Source organism: Mesocricetus auratus, unplaced genomic scaffold (assembly GCF_017639785.1).
Source record: "Mesocricetus auratus isolate SY011 unplaced genomic scaffold, BCM_Maur_2.0 Super-Scaffold_100013, whole genome shotgun sequence".
Classification (NCBI taxonomy): Eukaryota; Metazoa; Chordata; class Mammalia; order Rodentia; family Cricetidae; genus Mesocricetus; species Mesocricetus auratus.
The window spans coordinates 19,581,273-19,596,968 of NW_024429196.1; the positions used below are offsets into that span (position 1 = coordinate 19,581,273).

The 15,696-nt window shown below is 40.0% G+C and overlaps 1 protein-coding gene across 1 annotated transcript in view; it reads left to right on the forward strand.

The window, feature by feature from the left end:
* St8sia6 (ST8 alpha-N-acetyl-neuraminide alpha-2,8-sialyltransferase 6) overlaps nt 1-15,696 on the forward strand; it is a 136,950-nt gene that overhangs the window by 86,824 nt on the left and 34,430 nt on the right. The window contains exon 5 of the mRNA XM_040755462.1: nt 6,510-6,596. Within this exon, the coding sequence (XP_040611396.1) occupies nt 6,510-6,596 (87 nt within the window). The remainder of the gene's footprint in view (nt 1-6,509; nt 6,597-15,696) is intronic.

Below are 15,696 nucleotides of genomic sequence, written 5' to 3' on the forward strand. Positions count from 1 at the left end.
GAGGATGGTAGCAGGGTTTACATGATATATATATGTTTAATGTTTGAGGGAACTGCAAAATGGCTTACTAAAGTAATAGTTTATTTTACATTCCCACAATAAGCATGAGAGTTCTGGTTGCTTTGTGTTTGCCAAACTTTGTAAAATTTGTATTTTCAATTTTAGCCATTTTAGTTGATGTGCTATAGCAGAGAATTGTGGTTTTAATTTGACTTTCATAGTAACTAACATTGTACCTTTTTTGTAGGTTTATTTATCTCATCATGAATTTTGAGAGTTCACTATATCCTGATTCCTTTGCCTTTATAATGATTTCCAAATATATAGTATTTTATTCAGCATTTAATTTACAGATTTATTCTTTTAGTGTACAAATTATGAACATGATATGTATAAAACCCACTATCTGGGCCTAGGGAGATGACTAAGTAAAGTACTGCTTAGTGAGCCCAAGAACCTTAGTCCAAATCCTAGCACACACGTTAAAAAGGCAGGTGTGGCAACCCAAGCGCTGTGGGTGGAGACAGGGAGATCCCAGGGCCTTGAAGACCAGCTGATCTAGCAGAAAAAACAAACACCAGGTCCAGTGAGAGTCACTGTCTCAAAGAGTGAGGTGTAGCGTCTCAAAGAGTGAGATGAAGATACCTGAAGTAGATTTCTGTCATCTACACATTTACTCACAGGCAAGCATTCCTGATCATACATGTGCATACATGAATACCACACACATGTGCACACATGTGTCTCACATACATGTTCCTTTCACACACAAACGCATGCATAATACTCACATGAACCTCCTATACACACACGTCTCTTATGCAACACACACAAACACATGCACGCACGCACACACACACACACACACACATACATAAGCACATACACATACATAAGTACCATCAAGATTTTTTTCTCACGGAGCTCTTACATTTAGGCTAGTAAATCAGTTGGAGTTAATATCTGTATATTGGACAAGATGAGAGTTGCTGGCTTGTTGTTGGTATAACTATCAGTTGTTCCAGCAATCATTGTTGAAAAGATTATTCTTTCCATTGGCACTGTCGTATTGAATAGTCCTGTTTCTAGATTTTGCCTTCTTTGAATAGTTTACTTTTCTGTCTTGACTATATAATAAGACACTGCCTGATCACTGGGGTGACACACTGCACCCTGAACTCAGGTAGTGCAACTCAGTTGTGTTTATTTCCTCATTCTAGGGGATATGCTTGGATTTCCAGTTTCTCTGTGAACTTGGGACCCAAATATTATAAACTTTACAAACAGGGCCTCATTAACCCTGACTACCTTCAAACATGCTGTGTAATCCAGAGTGGCCTTGGACTTAGTGGCCTTCTGCTTCTTCTCTCTAGAGTGCTTTAATTAGTTCCTTAATTTATCTTAAAAGTAACAACACACTGATGTAATTTTTATTTAATTTCAGCAAATATCTAAATAAAGTTAACATATTGGCAATTTTGAGTCTTTTGAGCAATGGACATGAGATATGGCTCTATTTACTTAGTTCTTCAATTTCTCTTTACAGCATTTTGTACTTTCAATGCACAAGCCTTACACCTGTTTGTCAAATTCATCCCTCCATATGCCATGTTTTTAAATGTTAATCTGCACAGGGATATTGCTAGTCCTAGTTCCAATTATTTTAGGATGTTTCACAGTTGCATTTTACTTCCAGTTATTGCTTCCAATGTAATTGTTGAGTTTGGATCTTTCATATTTGCTAAGTTACTCATTTTAGTAGCTTTTCTGTAGATTCGGTAGATGATGGTGTTATCTCTGAGCTCTGAGTAGAAACGGTTTTACTTCCTTCTTTTAGTCTGATGGCTCTGCTCCTTTCTCTTACATTATTGTGCTGGTTGGACCCCCAGTGCAAATGGCAGACAGCTGGAGACAGTGGACATCCTTCCATGTTCCTCACTATTGGGAGCTTTGACTACGAAGTATGATCTTCTGAGAAAATTCCTTCTGCTTTGAAACTTGTTGAGTGTTTTTGTGGTGATTGAATGCTAGGCTGTGCTGAAAGCTGTTCCTATTTTCATGTGTTGAAACTATGACGGGATCTTCTTCATTATTACTTAAGGTAGTGAGTTGCATTGGTTGGTATTTCTCATAGCCAACCTGTATTCCTGAAGCTCGCTCATGGACCCTTGCTCTTCTTATGCACCATTGGATTTAATTCAACAAGCTTTTGTTAAACATTTTCCTATGTGTGTTTATAAAGGATGTTTGTACTTTGAAAAACAATATTTTTGTCCTGCCTGTGGGATCCGGACAACACTGTTCTCATAGAGTAAGTTGGGAGATGCCTAGCCCTTCAGGTTTTGAGGAGTTTACATAGATGTATAGTTTGTATTAACACTCCTAAAAAGTTTGATGAAAGCAGTGAAGCCATTTGTATGCCTGTTTTCTGTTCAGAGAGTATTTTCATTGCAGTTTTAAAATAGCAGTGATACTGTTCGACTGTGGGTTTTGAGTGGGTTTTGGTATTTTTACCTTTAAGTAAGTACATCCTTTGCATTTAAGTCAGCCAAACTGTTGTTGACACAGTGTGATATCATTAGGACAGTTGCTCTTTGGACTTTCATTCTCAACATTGCTCATTTGTATCTTCTCTTACCTTCCCTAGGTCAAGCAGGGTAGCAACAGGCATATAAGTTTTGTTTCTCATCTTACCCTGTTTTCATAATAATAGTTCTTACTCATTAATATTGATTTTATATGGTAATATTTCTTGTTTGGGCTTGACTGTGATTATAGCCACTCAAACTTTTTTAAAAAAGAGATTATCTCTACTGTGGTTATCTTTCTACTGTTTTCTCTTACACACCCATACTTTGCTTGTTGGTATGATGTTGGTTTTGAAAACAAAACACATACACTTTACTGCTTTTTAAAAAATTCAGTCTGCCATTCCGTGCCTTCTGATGGGTGTGCCTAGGTCATTTACATTTAATATTATTTTTCATACAGTTGTGTGTATTCCACCCTCTTGCCATTTGTTTTCATTTGCCTGTTCTTTGCTTCTTTTTATCTACTTCCTCTTGCTTTGAGTACTTTTATGACTGCATTTGCGTGGCTTTCTTTATCTCTTGCTGGTTATTTTAGACACAGCAAACATCTCTTTTCCTACTGTAGTCTCCTTTCAAATGCTTTTTACATCTTGTGATCCTGCTTCTTCCACTCTACACTTGCCATGTAGACTTTGTTCTGTAATTGTGATTATACTTATTTTACAAATGCTATAATCATTTCCATCTATTTTTACTATCTTTAACCTGCCATTTCCCTTGTTTTTTTTAATACTTAAAGAAAGTGTGTGTGTGTGTGTGTGTGTGTGTGTGTGTGTGTGTGTGTGCACATGCCAGAGGACAGAGATCAGTCTTGGGTATCATCCTTAGTAACTCTGTCCACCTCCTTTGAGATGGAGTCTCTCTCTCAAATAGCATTGGTCTCACCAAATAGGCTGGATTGAGAGCTAGCAAGCCTCAGAGATCCTGCTGTCCCTACCTTCCTGCCAGGATTTCAAACGTGTGTGCCATCCTGACTGTCATTTTTACCTGGACTCTGGGAATCAAGCTGGGGTCCCTATGCTTTCCAGGCAAGGAATAACCCATCTCCTAACCCTCAATTGCCTTTTAAGGAAACATAGGAAAGAAAGGCACAGATCCCTTATGTGTTTACATAGTCTATTTCTAGAGCTCTTCATTATGGTTTGTCAACCCGGACACCGTTTGCCTTCATTGCTGTTCTACGAGAGACTTCCTCCGACGTTGCTGCTGATAAAGTTCTTATTTTACCTTCATTTTTGGAAAGATTTTCTGAGTCTAGAATTCTAAAATGAGCTTCTCCCAGCCCCATTCTGCTGTTTGTGTCACTATTCACTGCCTTATGGTTCCCATTCTTTTTAACAAGAAGTGTGTTGCAGGCTGTTGTTTCTTTGTAATACTGTGTTGTATTTCATTCCATTTTAGGTTTTTCTCTTTCCTTCCACTAAGAATTCATTCTTATGTTGTCATTTTCTTCCTTGTTCTTTGTGTGTATAGATTTATAGTTTTCATTAGTTTTGGTGATAAATCCCATCAGACTTCAAAGATGTGTTTCCTCTGTTATGAGGACTACAATTATACCGATATCCAACAATTGAAGGTTCTCTGTTGCTAATTTTTCTCTTTAAAAGTTCGTATTTACTTGTCAATAAGTTAAAGCAATGTAAGGGTCTTGTTACATAGCCTGGCTCTACTTGAACTCATGATCCATCTGCCTCAGTGTCCCCTGCATACTGGAATTACAGGCTTGTACTCTTCCAACCAGCTTGTTCACAGTGCTTTTAGTTTGCTGCATTTGTTTTTAATTTTCAGTAGTTTGTATTGCTCAGTCTTCAAGTGCACTAGCCTGAGCCATACATCATAAAAGTTTCATTTCTCTTTTGTCTTATAAATAGCATACCAAAAAATTCAGACTCTGGTACATATAGTTTGATGATAAGACAATAGGGTTATATTTCCTTTATCTTCCAATTATACTTTATGTTGGCTTCAAAAACAATTGCAATTCTCATTGGTTTAATTAGACTTGTGTTGGGCTTTTTTTTCTTCCTTACACTTTTCCACTGATGGAACTTAGTGAACCAAAGATGTTTGGTTACCTTGCTTCATGGTTCTTGTACATGCAGTGCTCTAATTGTCCTGATAACATCCTGAAAAGATTTAAAGTTATGCCTTAGCAGTTGATAAGACTTCTCTAGACAGGAAAGATGTCACAGCAGGGGGTATCTTTATTTTTTTTCTTTTTCTCTCCTCTCTCTTTTTTCTTATTTAATTAGAAACAATCTTGTTTTACATGTCAATCCCAGTTCCCTCTCCCTCCCCTCCTGCCTCACCCCCCCCACTGACCCCCTAACCCATCCCTTTTCTGTTCCCCAAGGAAGATGAGGTCTTCCATGGGGAATCTTCAAAGTCTGCCACATCATTTTCAGTAGCTGATGGAAGCAGAAGCAGAAATTCACAGCTAAGTAGTGAGCCGAATTCCTGGAATCCCGTTGCAGAGAGGGAGTGATGAACAAGTGGAAGCTCGTGGAACCCAGCAGTGGATATCTTAAGGATCCAGAATTAGGAATGTTTTCAGGAAGCTGCCGAATGGGTGTCTTCAAATTTAGTCTAACAGTCATTTGCAAAGGTCTTTGGCTGTCCTCAACCCTGTGGAGGCAGGTACTACACTTCAGCCTGGAAATCTCTCATCTTGACAGTTTGGGGGTCACAGCATGGGGCTCTTATGATATAGTGTACTAAGATGAGTACTAGACCCATGTAGTGATTTATCTGTTTTGGGGAACTTGCCTTAAAACTACTTTTAATCCTTAGGGTGGAAGCTCTTTGCTTTGCTTCCAGTATTCACCACATTCTTAGATTTTTCTGGGTTCATCTGTGCATTCAGTGGGAATCAATTTGATTCCTTGGTGCTAGCATTGTTGGAGGGAGAAACCCAAGAGGAAAGTAAATTTCGGCTACAAAGGAGTTCTATGGTCGACTATACCCATGCCTGGCAGAAATTCTTCCTTTTAAAGATAACTTTGGAGAGTCTTCATTGTGTTGTTATGGGTAATGGACTCCTTCCTCCAGGTAAAGCTGTGCAGACCCTTTCTCTTCTCTACACACTCACCAACGTATCCCCCCCCCCTCCTTTGTTGCACAGCTTTGATCTTTAATGGCTGGCAACCTGATGGCTGAGAGAGGAATGGAAAGAAAACTCAAGGTGTTTTTTTTTCTCTTTCTCTCAATTCAGAGGGATATTTGCATTTCAAATGAACGCCCTTAAAGATGAAACAGCATTCTGTGCTTTAGGAATTAATACTTAATGATGGAATTTTAGATTGAGAGAGATCTAAGGGAGCTGGGATTTTTGTCCCATGCCATCTTATCAGACTTTGTCACTGTCTATAGTTTTTTATGCCTGTATACAGCTTTCTCACCAAAGCCCAGTCTGGATTTTTAATGTATTGCAGTAAATTAAAACTAGACGATTATGCACGTTTGTTTGTGTGTGTGTGTGTGTGTGTGTGTGTGTGTGTTTGTGTGTGTGCAGGGGGTTCTAACTACATATTTCAAATATGAAGCTTTCCAGAATCTTTAACAACTATATGTTCATCATCAACATTTAGAAAGTAGTTATCTGTCACTGAGTTAAAGTTAATATAAAATTGCTTTTGTGTGTGTGTGAGAGTGATAGAGACAGAAAGGAGACACATGCAGAGAACATGTTCACTGGTTGTAATGTTGAACTTGGCTTATGAGATTTGCAGTATATACATTCTTAAACCAGCATACTAGTAATAACAAATTGCAAGCTGTATGTGCCTATGCACTTGGGAGCAAGTATGATATTTAATGATTTTTGCTTGGTCTCAGGGCTGAAATGAGGAGAGTACAGACACATCCTCAGGGTGCCCCAGGAGACTTCCTTGTCTAATCCTGTTGATGTTCAACTCCCAGGTATTCAGAGGACGACTATCTGCAGATCATCACAAACATCCAGAAATGCCCATGGAGACGGCATGCACAAGAATATGAGAATTTCAGGTAAAAAAAAAGATTCACAAATAATATGAGTGAAAAAAATGCATCACTCATTTGATTTTTAAAAAATAAAAGTAGATGTAAAAGTGGAGGGGCTAACTGGAAACCAGGAAAGCTGAACTCTACAAGCTTGTGAAACTATTGTACTCTATTCTAGGAGCTCATGCAGGCATTTATAATTTTGCTGCTGGAATTAAGTCCAAAGAAATTGAAGTTCAAAAGAAAGCTTTTATTACGCCATTTACTGTGTGTGTTAGATTGATGTCAGTTCTTTGTGTCATTTCTACCTATTCAATAATTATTTTGAAGTGTGATAGCTTCAGGGAATTCTGGGAAAGCATGGAAGGAAGAGTGTTACCCATGAGCCAACCACTTTAGAACAAAAACTGGACAGAGAAATGACTCAGGGTTTAGAGTGCTTGCTATATAAGTGTGAAGACCTGTATTTAAATCCCCAGAACCCATATGAGAAGCTGGGCATGACTCTATGTGCTAGCATCCCCAGTGCTGTGGGAAGTGGAGACAGGAGGATCATTGAACTCGCTGGCCACACATCTAGCTCCAAGTTCAATGAGAGACCCTGTCTCAAAGGAATACAATGAAGAGTAATAAGGTCAGGCACTCAGCATCGTCTGGCCTCGGTATTCTTACACAGGTACACCCACAGTAAACACACCACACACCAAATGCACACTCAAACTCAAAAATATTAAATTGAAAACTAATAATTTGTTTGCTTCCTACATATCCTCTTCTTTTTCTCTAGTTTTTATTATACAAGTAACATTCACAAACCTGAATTTCTCCAGCTATCCACCCACTGAAGTGCCATCAACTTGGTAAAACAATGTTTCCAGGCCACCATTCAAGAGCCATCTGTAAGATGGATGTATTAGCTGCATTCCTGCATTGAGGCAGTGACAGGGGGATTACTACAAGTTTCTCTGTCTACATAGTGAGTCCTAGGCATAGTAAGAACTTTTTTCAGTCAGTCAGTCAACAATCATCAATCAATCAATCAATCAATTAATCAATCATCAATCAACCAACCAATCAGTTGTCTACTCTTCTTGGGGACCATTTAGCCACCCAGACACAAATAATCTGTGAAAGCAATGCACTACTGCCCATGGAGATTTACTTGGTGACTTTATTCCCAATGCTGTCACATATACAGCTAGGTCATGTGCCTCTTTGTGTTTTCCCAGTCTTAATTGTTCTGATTTGTTGGTTTGGTTTATTGAATGCACTCCAAGTCTTTTCTCTGCATCCATCATCATTTGGTCTGTGCCATACTGTGTTATCACATAATCAGGAAGCATGGATTTCTTTTCTCACAAGCCAACAGTCTCCTTAAACAGGATGTCTTTCTCATTACTGAGATTTTGCCCTAGGAACTGTTTGCTGCTTTGTTCTCCTTTCTGTTTGAAGGTTGCTTGCTTTGTCTGTGTGGTGTTAGGCTCCTGCTCTCCCTGTATCACTAAGTATACTCTGAGTTGACAGTCAGTATGAGAAAGCTTCCAATTAGTCCCCATTGCATAAAGGAGTAACTTTTTGACTATGTCATAGCACAAAATGATTATCTCCTCTCTGTTGGATAGACATGTGGATGCCATGGTTTCCTATAGAGCCCCCTCTGGTATTGGCATGTCTTCTGTCATTTCAGGGTGGGAGGTTCTGCTGTGGTTTCAATAAGAAATGCTCTCCACAAATTTACATGTTGAATGCTAGGTTCCCAGCGCTGTTGCTTGTAACACGAGTTCTCATGGGTCTTGATAATAAAAGCCCAGCGTCAGATATAGGGGAAAATGCCGAGAGATCAGAGAGAAGAAGGAGAAAGTCAAAGCCACCTTTACTTCAGCTTCCCAGTGGAAAAGAGATCTAGTTCCTGTTTCGTCCTGCCTAACCTTTCTCCACTAACCTACCTCACGTCCTACCTGTCTCCAGACCTCTGTGGTTAGCTAGTGGCAAGCTCTACCCTCTAATCTTCAGACACCCTTTATTGGTACAAACAAGGCATCACCACAGTTGCTGCTTAGTGGGGGAAGGGAGACAATAGAAATTTCTGGAGACAGGATGTGGTTGGGAGAAGCTGGTCACACGTCTTTCAAGGTGTTACCTAGTCCCTGGGCTTTTTTCTCTGCTTCTCATCAGCCATGAGGTGAGGAAGTGCTTCTATAACATACTCCAGCTGCCATGATGCTCCATCAAAATCATGAGGTAGGGAGAGCTCTTGATCAAATCTTCTGTGACTGAGCCAAAAAGAAAAAGGGAGGAAAGGAACGGAAAAAAGAAAGATGGTAATTCTTTGCTTTAAAGTGTTTTATCAGGTATTTTATTCATAGCGACACAGAAGTAAATAATATAGACTCAGATAGGAATTCCAGTTTAACTGTTTGAGCTCCAAGATATTTTGTGTTGTGTCATCCAATTCAAGACAAGACTTGACACCTGATAGAAATTTGCACAGTCATAAGCAAAGTCTGTGAGTGGGAATACAGTTAGATCTTGAGAGACCCTTTTATAAACGCCAGATGGGCAAGGGAGGAAGAGGAGATACCGGGCATTGAGCTATTAAGGATCAGTATTTAAGACAGGGAAAGTGACAGGAGTCGTCAAAGCAGGGCTGTGAGCTCCTCTACTTCTGGCCATAGATTCAAAGAAAGCCTCCTGAGAGAAAGGCAAGAAAAACAAGATGCATAGGTCACCTATGTGAGGCACTGAAAGCTGTGGAGGCAGGGGAGGCAGGGGCCTGAGGAGGCAGGGGAGGCAGGGGCCTGAGGAGGCAGGGGAGGCAGGGGGCTGAGGAGGCAGGGGAGGCAGGGGGCTGTGGAGGCAGGGGAGGCAGGGGCCTGAGGAGGCAGGGGAGGCAGAAGATGTGGGGTCTGAGGACAGGAAGGGGAGCACAGCATCTGGGATTGCTCTTTCTCACAAGATTCCTGCTGAATGTCAAGGCCAAAGGCAGAGAAGTTAAGCAGAGCTCTTGGAATCCCTTGGAAAGGCCAGTTCTCAAAAGGACTAGAGTCTAAATTAGAATTATTTTCATCCTCAGCTGGATTTAGGAGGTCTGCCCTTAGCCCAGATAACTAATGGAAGCAGAAAGTAAATCCTCTCTGGAAGCAATGAGTGTTATTCAGAGGTTGAAATTGGCTTTGCAAGTTCTCACTCTCTATCTGACACAATTAAAATAATATTTTCTCTTTAAAGATGTTCCTCTTATCCCCTTCCTTCACAGTCTGTATATTCCACTTTGGCTTTAAACTGGTTATGTAAGCAAGGATGATCTTGGACTCCAAATCTTCCTGCCTCCACTTCAGGAGTGCTGAGATTACAGGTGTGTGCTACCACCATATTGTATTTATGTGGTACACGGTTTCGAACCCAGTGCTTTATGTGTACTAGCTAAGAATTTACCAATTGCGCTACAACCCAGCCCCCCCTTAAACAAAAATCAGCAGTCTCTTTAAACCTAAAGCTGCAAGATGAGCATCCCTGCTGTATATTATGACGGATCAGGCTATATGATAGATGGTACTATTTTGCCTTAGTACCATTCCCACACGAAGAGTGAATCAGTAACCATGGTGATTACCCAGCAGCCTATCCATTCCTTCAGGGCCAATTGAAGTAAACATCAGGGGCTATACCACTTGTTTGTTGCAATTCAAGAGAACATTCACAGTGACATTTATTCATTTGCTTGAATATGTATTATATCATAATGCTTATTTTATGGACATATTTGTTATCTAGATGATACAAACCCTCAACAGAAGTTTGTGCAATTAAATTATAATAAGAAAATCTGGGAGCCTCTGCCTATTTATAAATCTGGCCTTATAGAAACACACCCCCTGTTATTATAGATGTCAAGTAGCTAAATAGTTTTCCATCTGTTTTATTTATAGCATTTTATGTCAAACTGAAGGATAAAATGTATGGTTTAAAGAGGCAATAACATCCTTTTAGCAGCCATTACAAAAGTGATATTAAATTCTCAAGAATATGAGCAAGTGAATATATAATAAAATCTATCTGAAACCCAATAGTTGAAACTTCCTACTGTTGACTCCTGGGGGCTATTTAAAATTTATAAGATTTCTGTGGTCAAATGAGCTAAAATTATAAGAGCTTAAAATCTTTTTTCCCTATTAAATAAATATGCTATTTGCCAGGAGAAGGGGTACAATTTATTAACCCACAAATATTTGCTAAGGTCTTACTATGTCCAAGTACAGTAGCCTCCTTTACTACCTGGTATAGTGCTGTGTACAAAGAGGGCCTCAATGAATAGATAAATGGAAGGATACATGAAAATAAGCAAGAAAAATTCAGTCTTTTTACTGACCTCAAAGAATTTTTGGTTAGTTCAGAAAGACAAAAAAATAAGTAAATACATAAATAATTTATTTATGACTTAATGCCAGAAAGATTATTTTAGAGAAATGCTATGAAAAATCAGCATAAGATCACTATTAGTGTAATTTCATAAAATGTTTTTCTAGAAGGAATCAGAGCTTGAATATTAGCTCTGAGAGTGGATAGAAAGGGAGGGAGGGACCAATGTGGGAATAAGGAGGCTAGGAATTAATTTCAAGTCTTTCTGGGTGGGAGCTATAATCATGTACTTGGTATAAAGGGGATGTTTGTAGGCAGAGTGGGGAAGACTTGATGACGCATGGGGTGCTGATTCCAGGAGGAAAGTCCCTGGGCATTCTGTGGATACAAAGGACCTATAGGGATATCCCCAGTAGGAGAATTACACAACAGATTTATTACATCAGGGAAAGTACTCAGTCAGCATACCATTATATGAACTGTGGTGTTAAGAGGGAGTGTGATTACAGGAGAGTGGGGGTGTGATGTATCAATGGCATCTATGAAATATAACTCTGAACTCTTCTGGGCATAGCCTGTCTTCTCTCGTGTCTCCAATAGTCTGTCATATGAATCTGTGATTGAAAGTCAGCTGTAGACAGAAGATTTTGTCCCACCTGGTTCCACAGCCATTTGTTCCCAAATAAACACACAGAGGCTTATATTTAATTATAAACTGTTTTATGGGTCAGGCTTCTTATTGGCTAGCTCTCTCTTAATTATTAACCCATTTATATTAATCTGTGTATCTCTATGTGGTCTTGGTTTACTGGTGATACCCAGGCTTCTTGCTTCCTCAAATGCTATATGGTATCATATTCTCTTTTTTCCTTTAGAAAGAGGTTAACTGTGATCATCAACAATTTATAATCAACACTGTTTAAATAAAAACAAACTTTTATAAACAATATTTGGTAATTTGGGTGTAGTTTTGTCCAAACTGCTTCTTGCTGTTTGGGGCTGGTGTCAGCCCCAAGGGGATCCTGAGAAAACCCAGAACCCTGTCCAAATCCTGGCTGTAGTCATCTGTGAGGCTGCATCTTTGCAGCTGTTTTGGATGTTGAATCACCTGGACCACTGCTTCAGGGAGTCTTGCTTGATCAAACCATATTGATCTGGAAGGAATCCACAACTTTTCATCTTCTGTGGAAACAAAAGCAGAACCTCTTTTCCAAAGTAACATGTACTTAGTCTTAAGTTTTGAAGTCAAGGCATTTCCAAAATATATAGGTTGGATTAATCCAGCAGCATTTGTAGTCAAATGTCTTTTAGCAGCTGTTGCTCCTTTCTCAGCAAACAATTCAAAGACAGTAACATACAGTATCCAGACTCTGTGTATTTTCCATCTTTAAGTGTCTTTTTCTTTATTACTCTATTTCTTTTCTTTTCTTTTTTATTTTTTGAGACAGAGTTTCTCTGTGTATCTATGGCTGTCCTGGAACTCACTCTGTAGACTAGACTGGTCTTGAAATCACAGAGATCTGCTTGCCTCTGCTTTCCAAGTGCTGGGATTAAAGGAATAATGCCACCACACCCAGCTACTCTATTTCTTTTCTAAGGACTTTCTCTAGTCTTTTTCTTTTATCTCCCAAGCCTACGTGTATTTTTAAACTCACTGTAATTGTCTAGAGGTTTTATTTTTCTGAATCCCTCTTAATGTATATCTCTATCTTTTTCTGACCATGTGAGTCCTAGGGCTGCTAAGCAGCATGACTAGGATTAAAGCAGCAGCTGGCTCCCCCTATTCCTTGGCTTCCTGACAGTGTAGCTTCATGGCAGAGGTATTGGCAGGAGCCATGTTTATTGTCACAACTCTTCAGAGTTTCTAGGTCCTTGCCACCATCAACAAGCATGCTGCTGGCTGCTCATAAGCCCCTAAAAATATACAATGGAATAAAGAAAGCATCTTCAACAAATGGTGCTGGCATAACTGGAGGCTGGCATGTAGAAGAATGAGGATCGATCCATGTTTATCACCATGCACAAAACTTAAATCCAAATGGATCAAAGACCTCAACATAAATCCAGCCACACTGAATCTCTTAGAAGAGAAAGTGGGTGGTACCCTTGAACGAATTGGTACAGGAGACAGCTTCCTGAACATAACACCAGTAGCACAGACAGTGAGATCAACAATTAATAAACGGGACCTCCTAAAACTGAGAAGCTTCTGTAAGGCAAAGGACACAGTCAGCAAGACAAAAAGGCAGCCCACAAAATGGGAAAAAATATTCACTAACCCCACATCTAACAGAGGGTTGATCTCCAAAATTTACAAAGAACTCAAGAAGCAAGTCTCCAAAACATCAAAGAATCCAATTAAAAAGTGGGCTGCAGAACTAAATAGAGAATTTTCAATAGAGGAGTCTAAAATGGCTGAGAGGCACTTGAGAAAGTGCTCAACATCCTTAGCCATCTGGGAAATGCAAATCAAAACAACTCTGAGATACCATCTCACTCCTGTCAGAATGGCTAAAATCAAAAACACCAACGACAATTTATGCTGGAGAGGATGTGGTGAAAGGGGAACACTCCTCCATTGCTGGTGGGAGTGCCAACTGGTTCAGCCACTTTGGAAATCAGTATGGAGATTCCTCAGAAAAATGGGAATAAACCTACCACAAGACCCAGCAACTCCACTCTTAGGCATATATCCAAAAGATGCCCATTCATACAACAAGGATGTCTGTTCCACTATGTTCATAGCAGCATTATTTGTAATAGCCAGAACCTGGAAGCAACCTAGATGCCCCTCAACTGAAGAGTGGATAGAGAAAATGTGTACATTTACACAATGGAGTACTATTCAACAGAAAAAAACAATGGAATCCTGAGATCTGCAGGCAAATGGATGATACTAGAAGAAACCATCCTGAGTGAGGTAACACAGTCACAAAAAGAGAAACATGGCATGTACTGTCTCTAATATGGATTTTAGACATAGATCTAGGGAGTGCCAGCCTACAATCCCAAGGCCAGAGAGTCTGGGAAACAGAAACTTCATTCAGTGGCTGATGGAAGAAGAGGCAGACTCCCACGGCTAAGTACTGAGCTGAACTCAAGAAATCCAGTAACAGAGAGGGAGGACTAATGACCAAAGGAGTTAAGACTGGGCTGGTTTAACCCCAGAAACAGCTGATCTGACAAGGGTTAACTCTTGGATCCCAGGCTGATGCCTGGGAATCCAACATGGGACTGATCAAGACCCCCTGAATGGGGGTGTCAGTGAGGATTCCTAGGTAATCTATTGAGCCTTGGGCAGTAGATCAGTATACATCCTGAGTATACACATGGACTTCGGACTCCCATCCAACAATGTGAGTTGAACTCTCACCCTGAACTCTTGTGGGGAGGGTCTAGGCCCTGCCCTGGATGAAATGATAGACTATGGACACCCCCATGGGGAAATGAGGGGATAATGGGGGACTTGGGGGGAGGGCACGGGAGGAGGGGAGGGAAAGGGAGAGGGACCTGGAACTGACTTGTGAACCAACCATGTTTCTAATCTAAATTTAAACTTAAAAATAAAAAAATTAATAATAAGAAAAAAAAGAGCTGTGCCTCTGCTTGCCTCTAGAGCCCACCAGAGAAAATGCTGCTACCGAGAAACAGTGTTTGAGTCTGTTCTTTTGTGTTCAGAATGCCTTTTTAAAGCTTTTGTCAGGTTTTATTTGGAAATTCTTGCCAAACCTTTGAGTACCACAGGGTTGTGGGTTCATGCCCCACATTGGGCGCCAACATGTAAAAGGGAGTGATATTGGTCTAAATAATAAAAACCCAGAGTGAAATATAGAGGAAAATGCTGCGGGATCGGAGAGAAGGAGCAAGGCGCAGCCACACCTGATCTCCTAGTGTGTCAGCAGACAGAGAGGGAGTTCCTGTTTCTTCCTGCTTATATCCTCTGTATGAGCAGCCATCTCACTTCCTGTCTGTGCCCAGTCACCTCACTTCCTGTTGTCTGTACAGACCTCCAGATCTCTATGTTTAGTTAGTGGCAAGCTCCGTTCTCTCATCTACAGTCAGGCTTCATTTGTACAAGCAAGATAACATCACAGTCTGCAGGCCTTCTTAGTATTGATTTCTGATCTATAATCAAAGAGAAGTAAAATAAAATTAAGTATGAAAGTTTAGATTTGTGTGATTGGGAAAAATCATGGTGCCACTGACCAAAACAGCTTTCAAAGGAAAATGCTTTTTGAGAGGAGAAGCCTGTCTTGGACAGGCTGTGTTTGAAGTGACTCTGGGACAAATAGGCATAAAAAAACTTTTCCTTATTCTGGAAATATTTGGAAGCTAAGAGAAAATGTGCTCTCCAAGCCAGAAAAACAATATGCAGGAAGTCTCTCTTCTTTGCAGGCTTTTTTTCCTATGTTTTTCCCCTTCTGTTATAGATGCCTAAGCTTTACTCATTCAGCGTTTAATTGGGAGATGGAGAACGTTGAAGCCTGGTGTTGGCATCATTTCCTTCTTTTAGGTTTCACCAGGAAATGAAAAGTGTTAGCAGGAAAGGTTCTTTATAAAATGTCCATGTGATCCGTTTCCTTAAGCCTTTAGTCCCAGGAAGCAGAGGCAGGCTCCAGGCCAACCTGATCTACACAGCAAGTTTCATACCAGCCTATCTAAGAAACAAAGATCCATTATTATTGAGCTATCCTCAGATAATTAGAATCTTTCCCAATGAACTGAAGCATTCTGAGCTCCCTTTGTATTGGAGATTCTCTCTGTT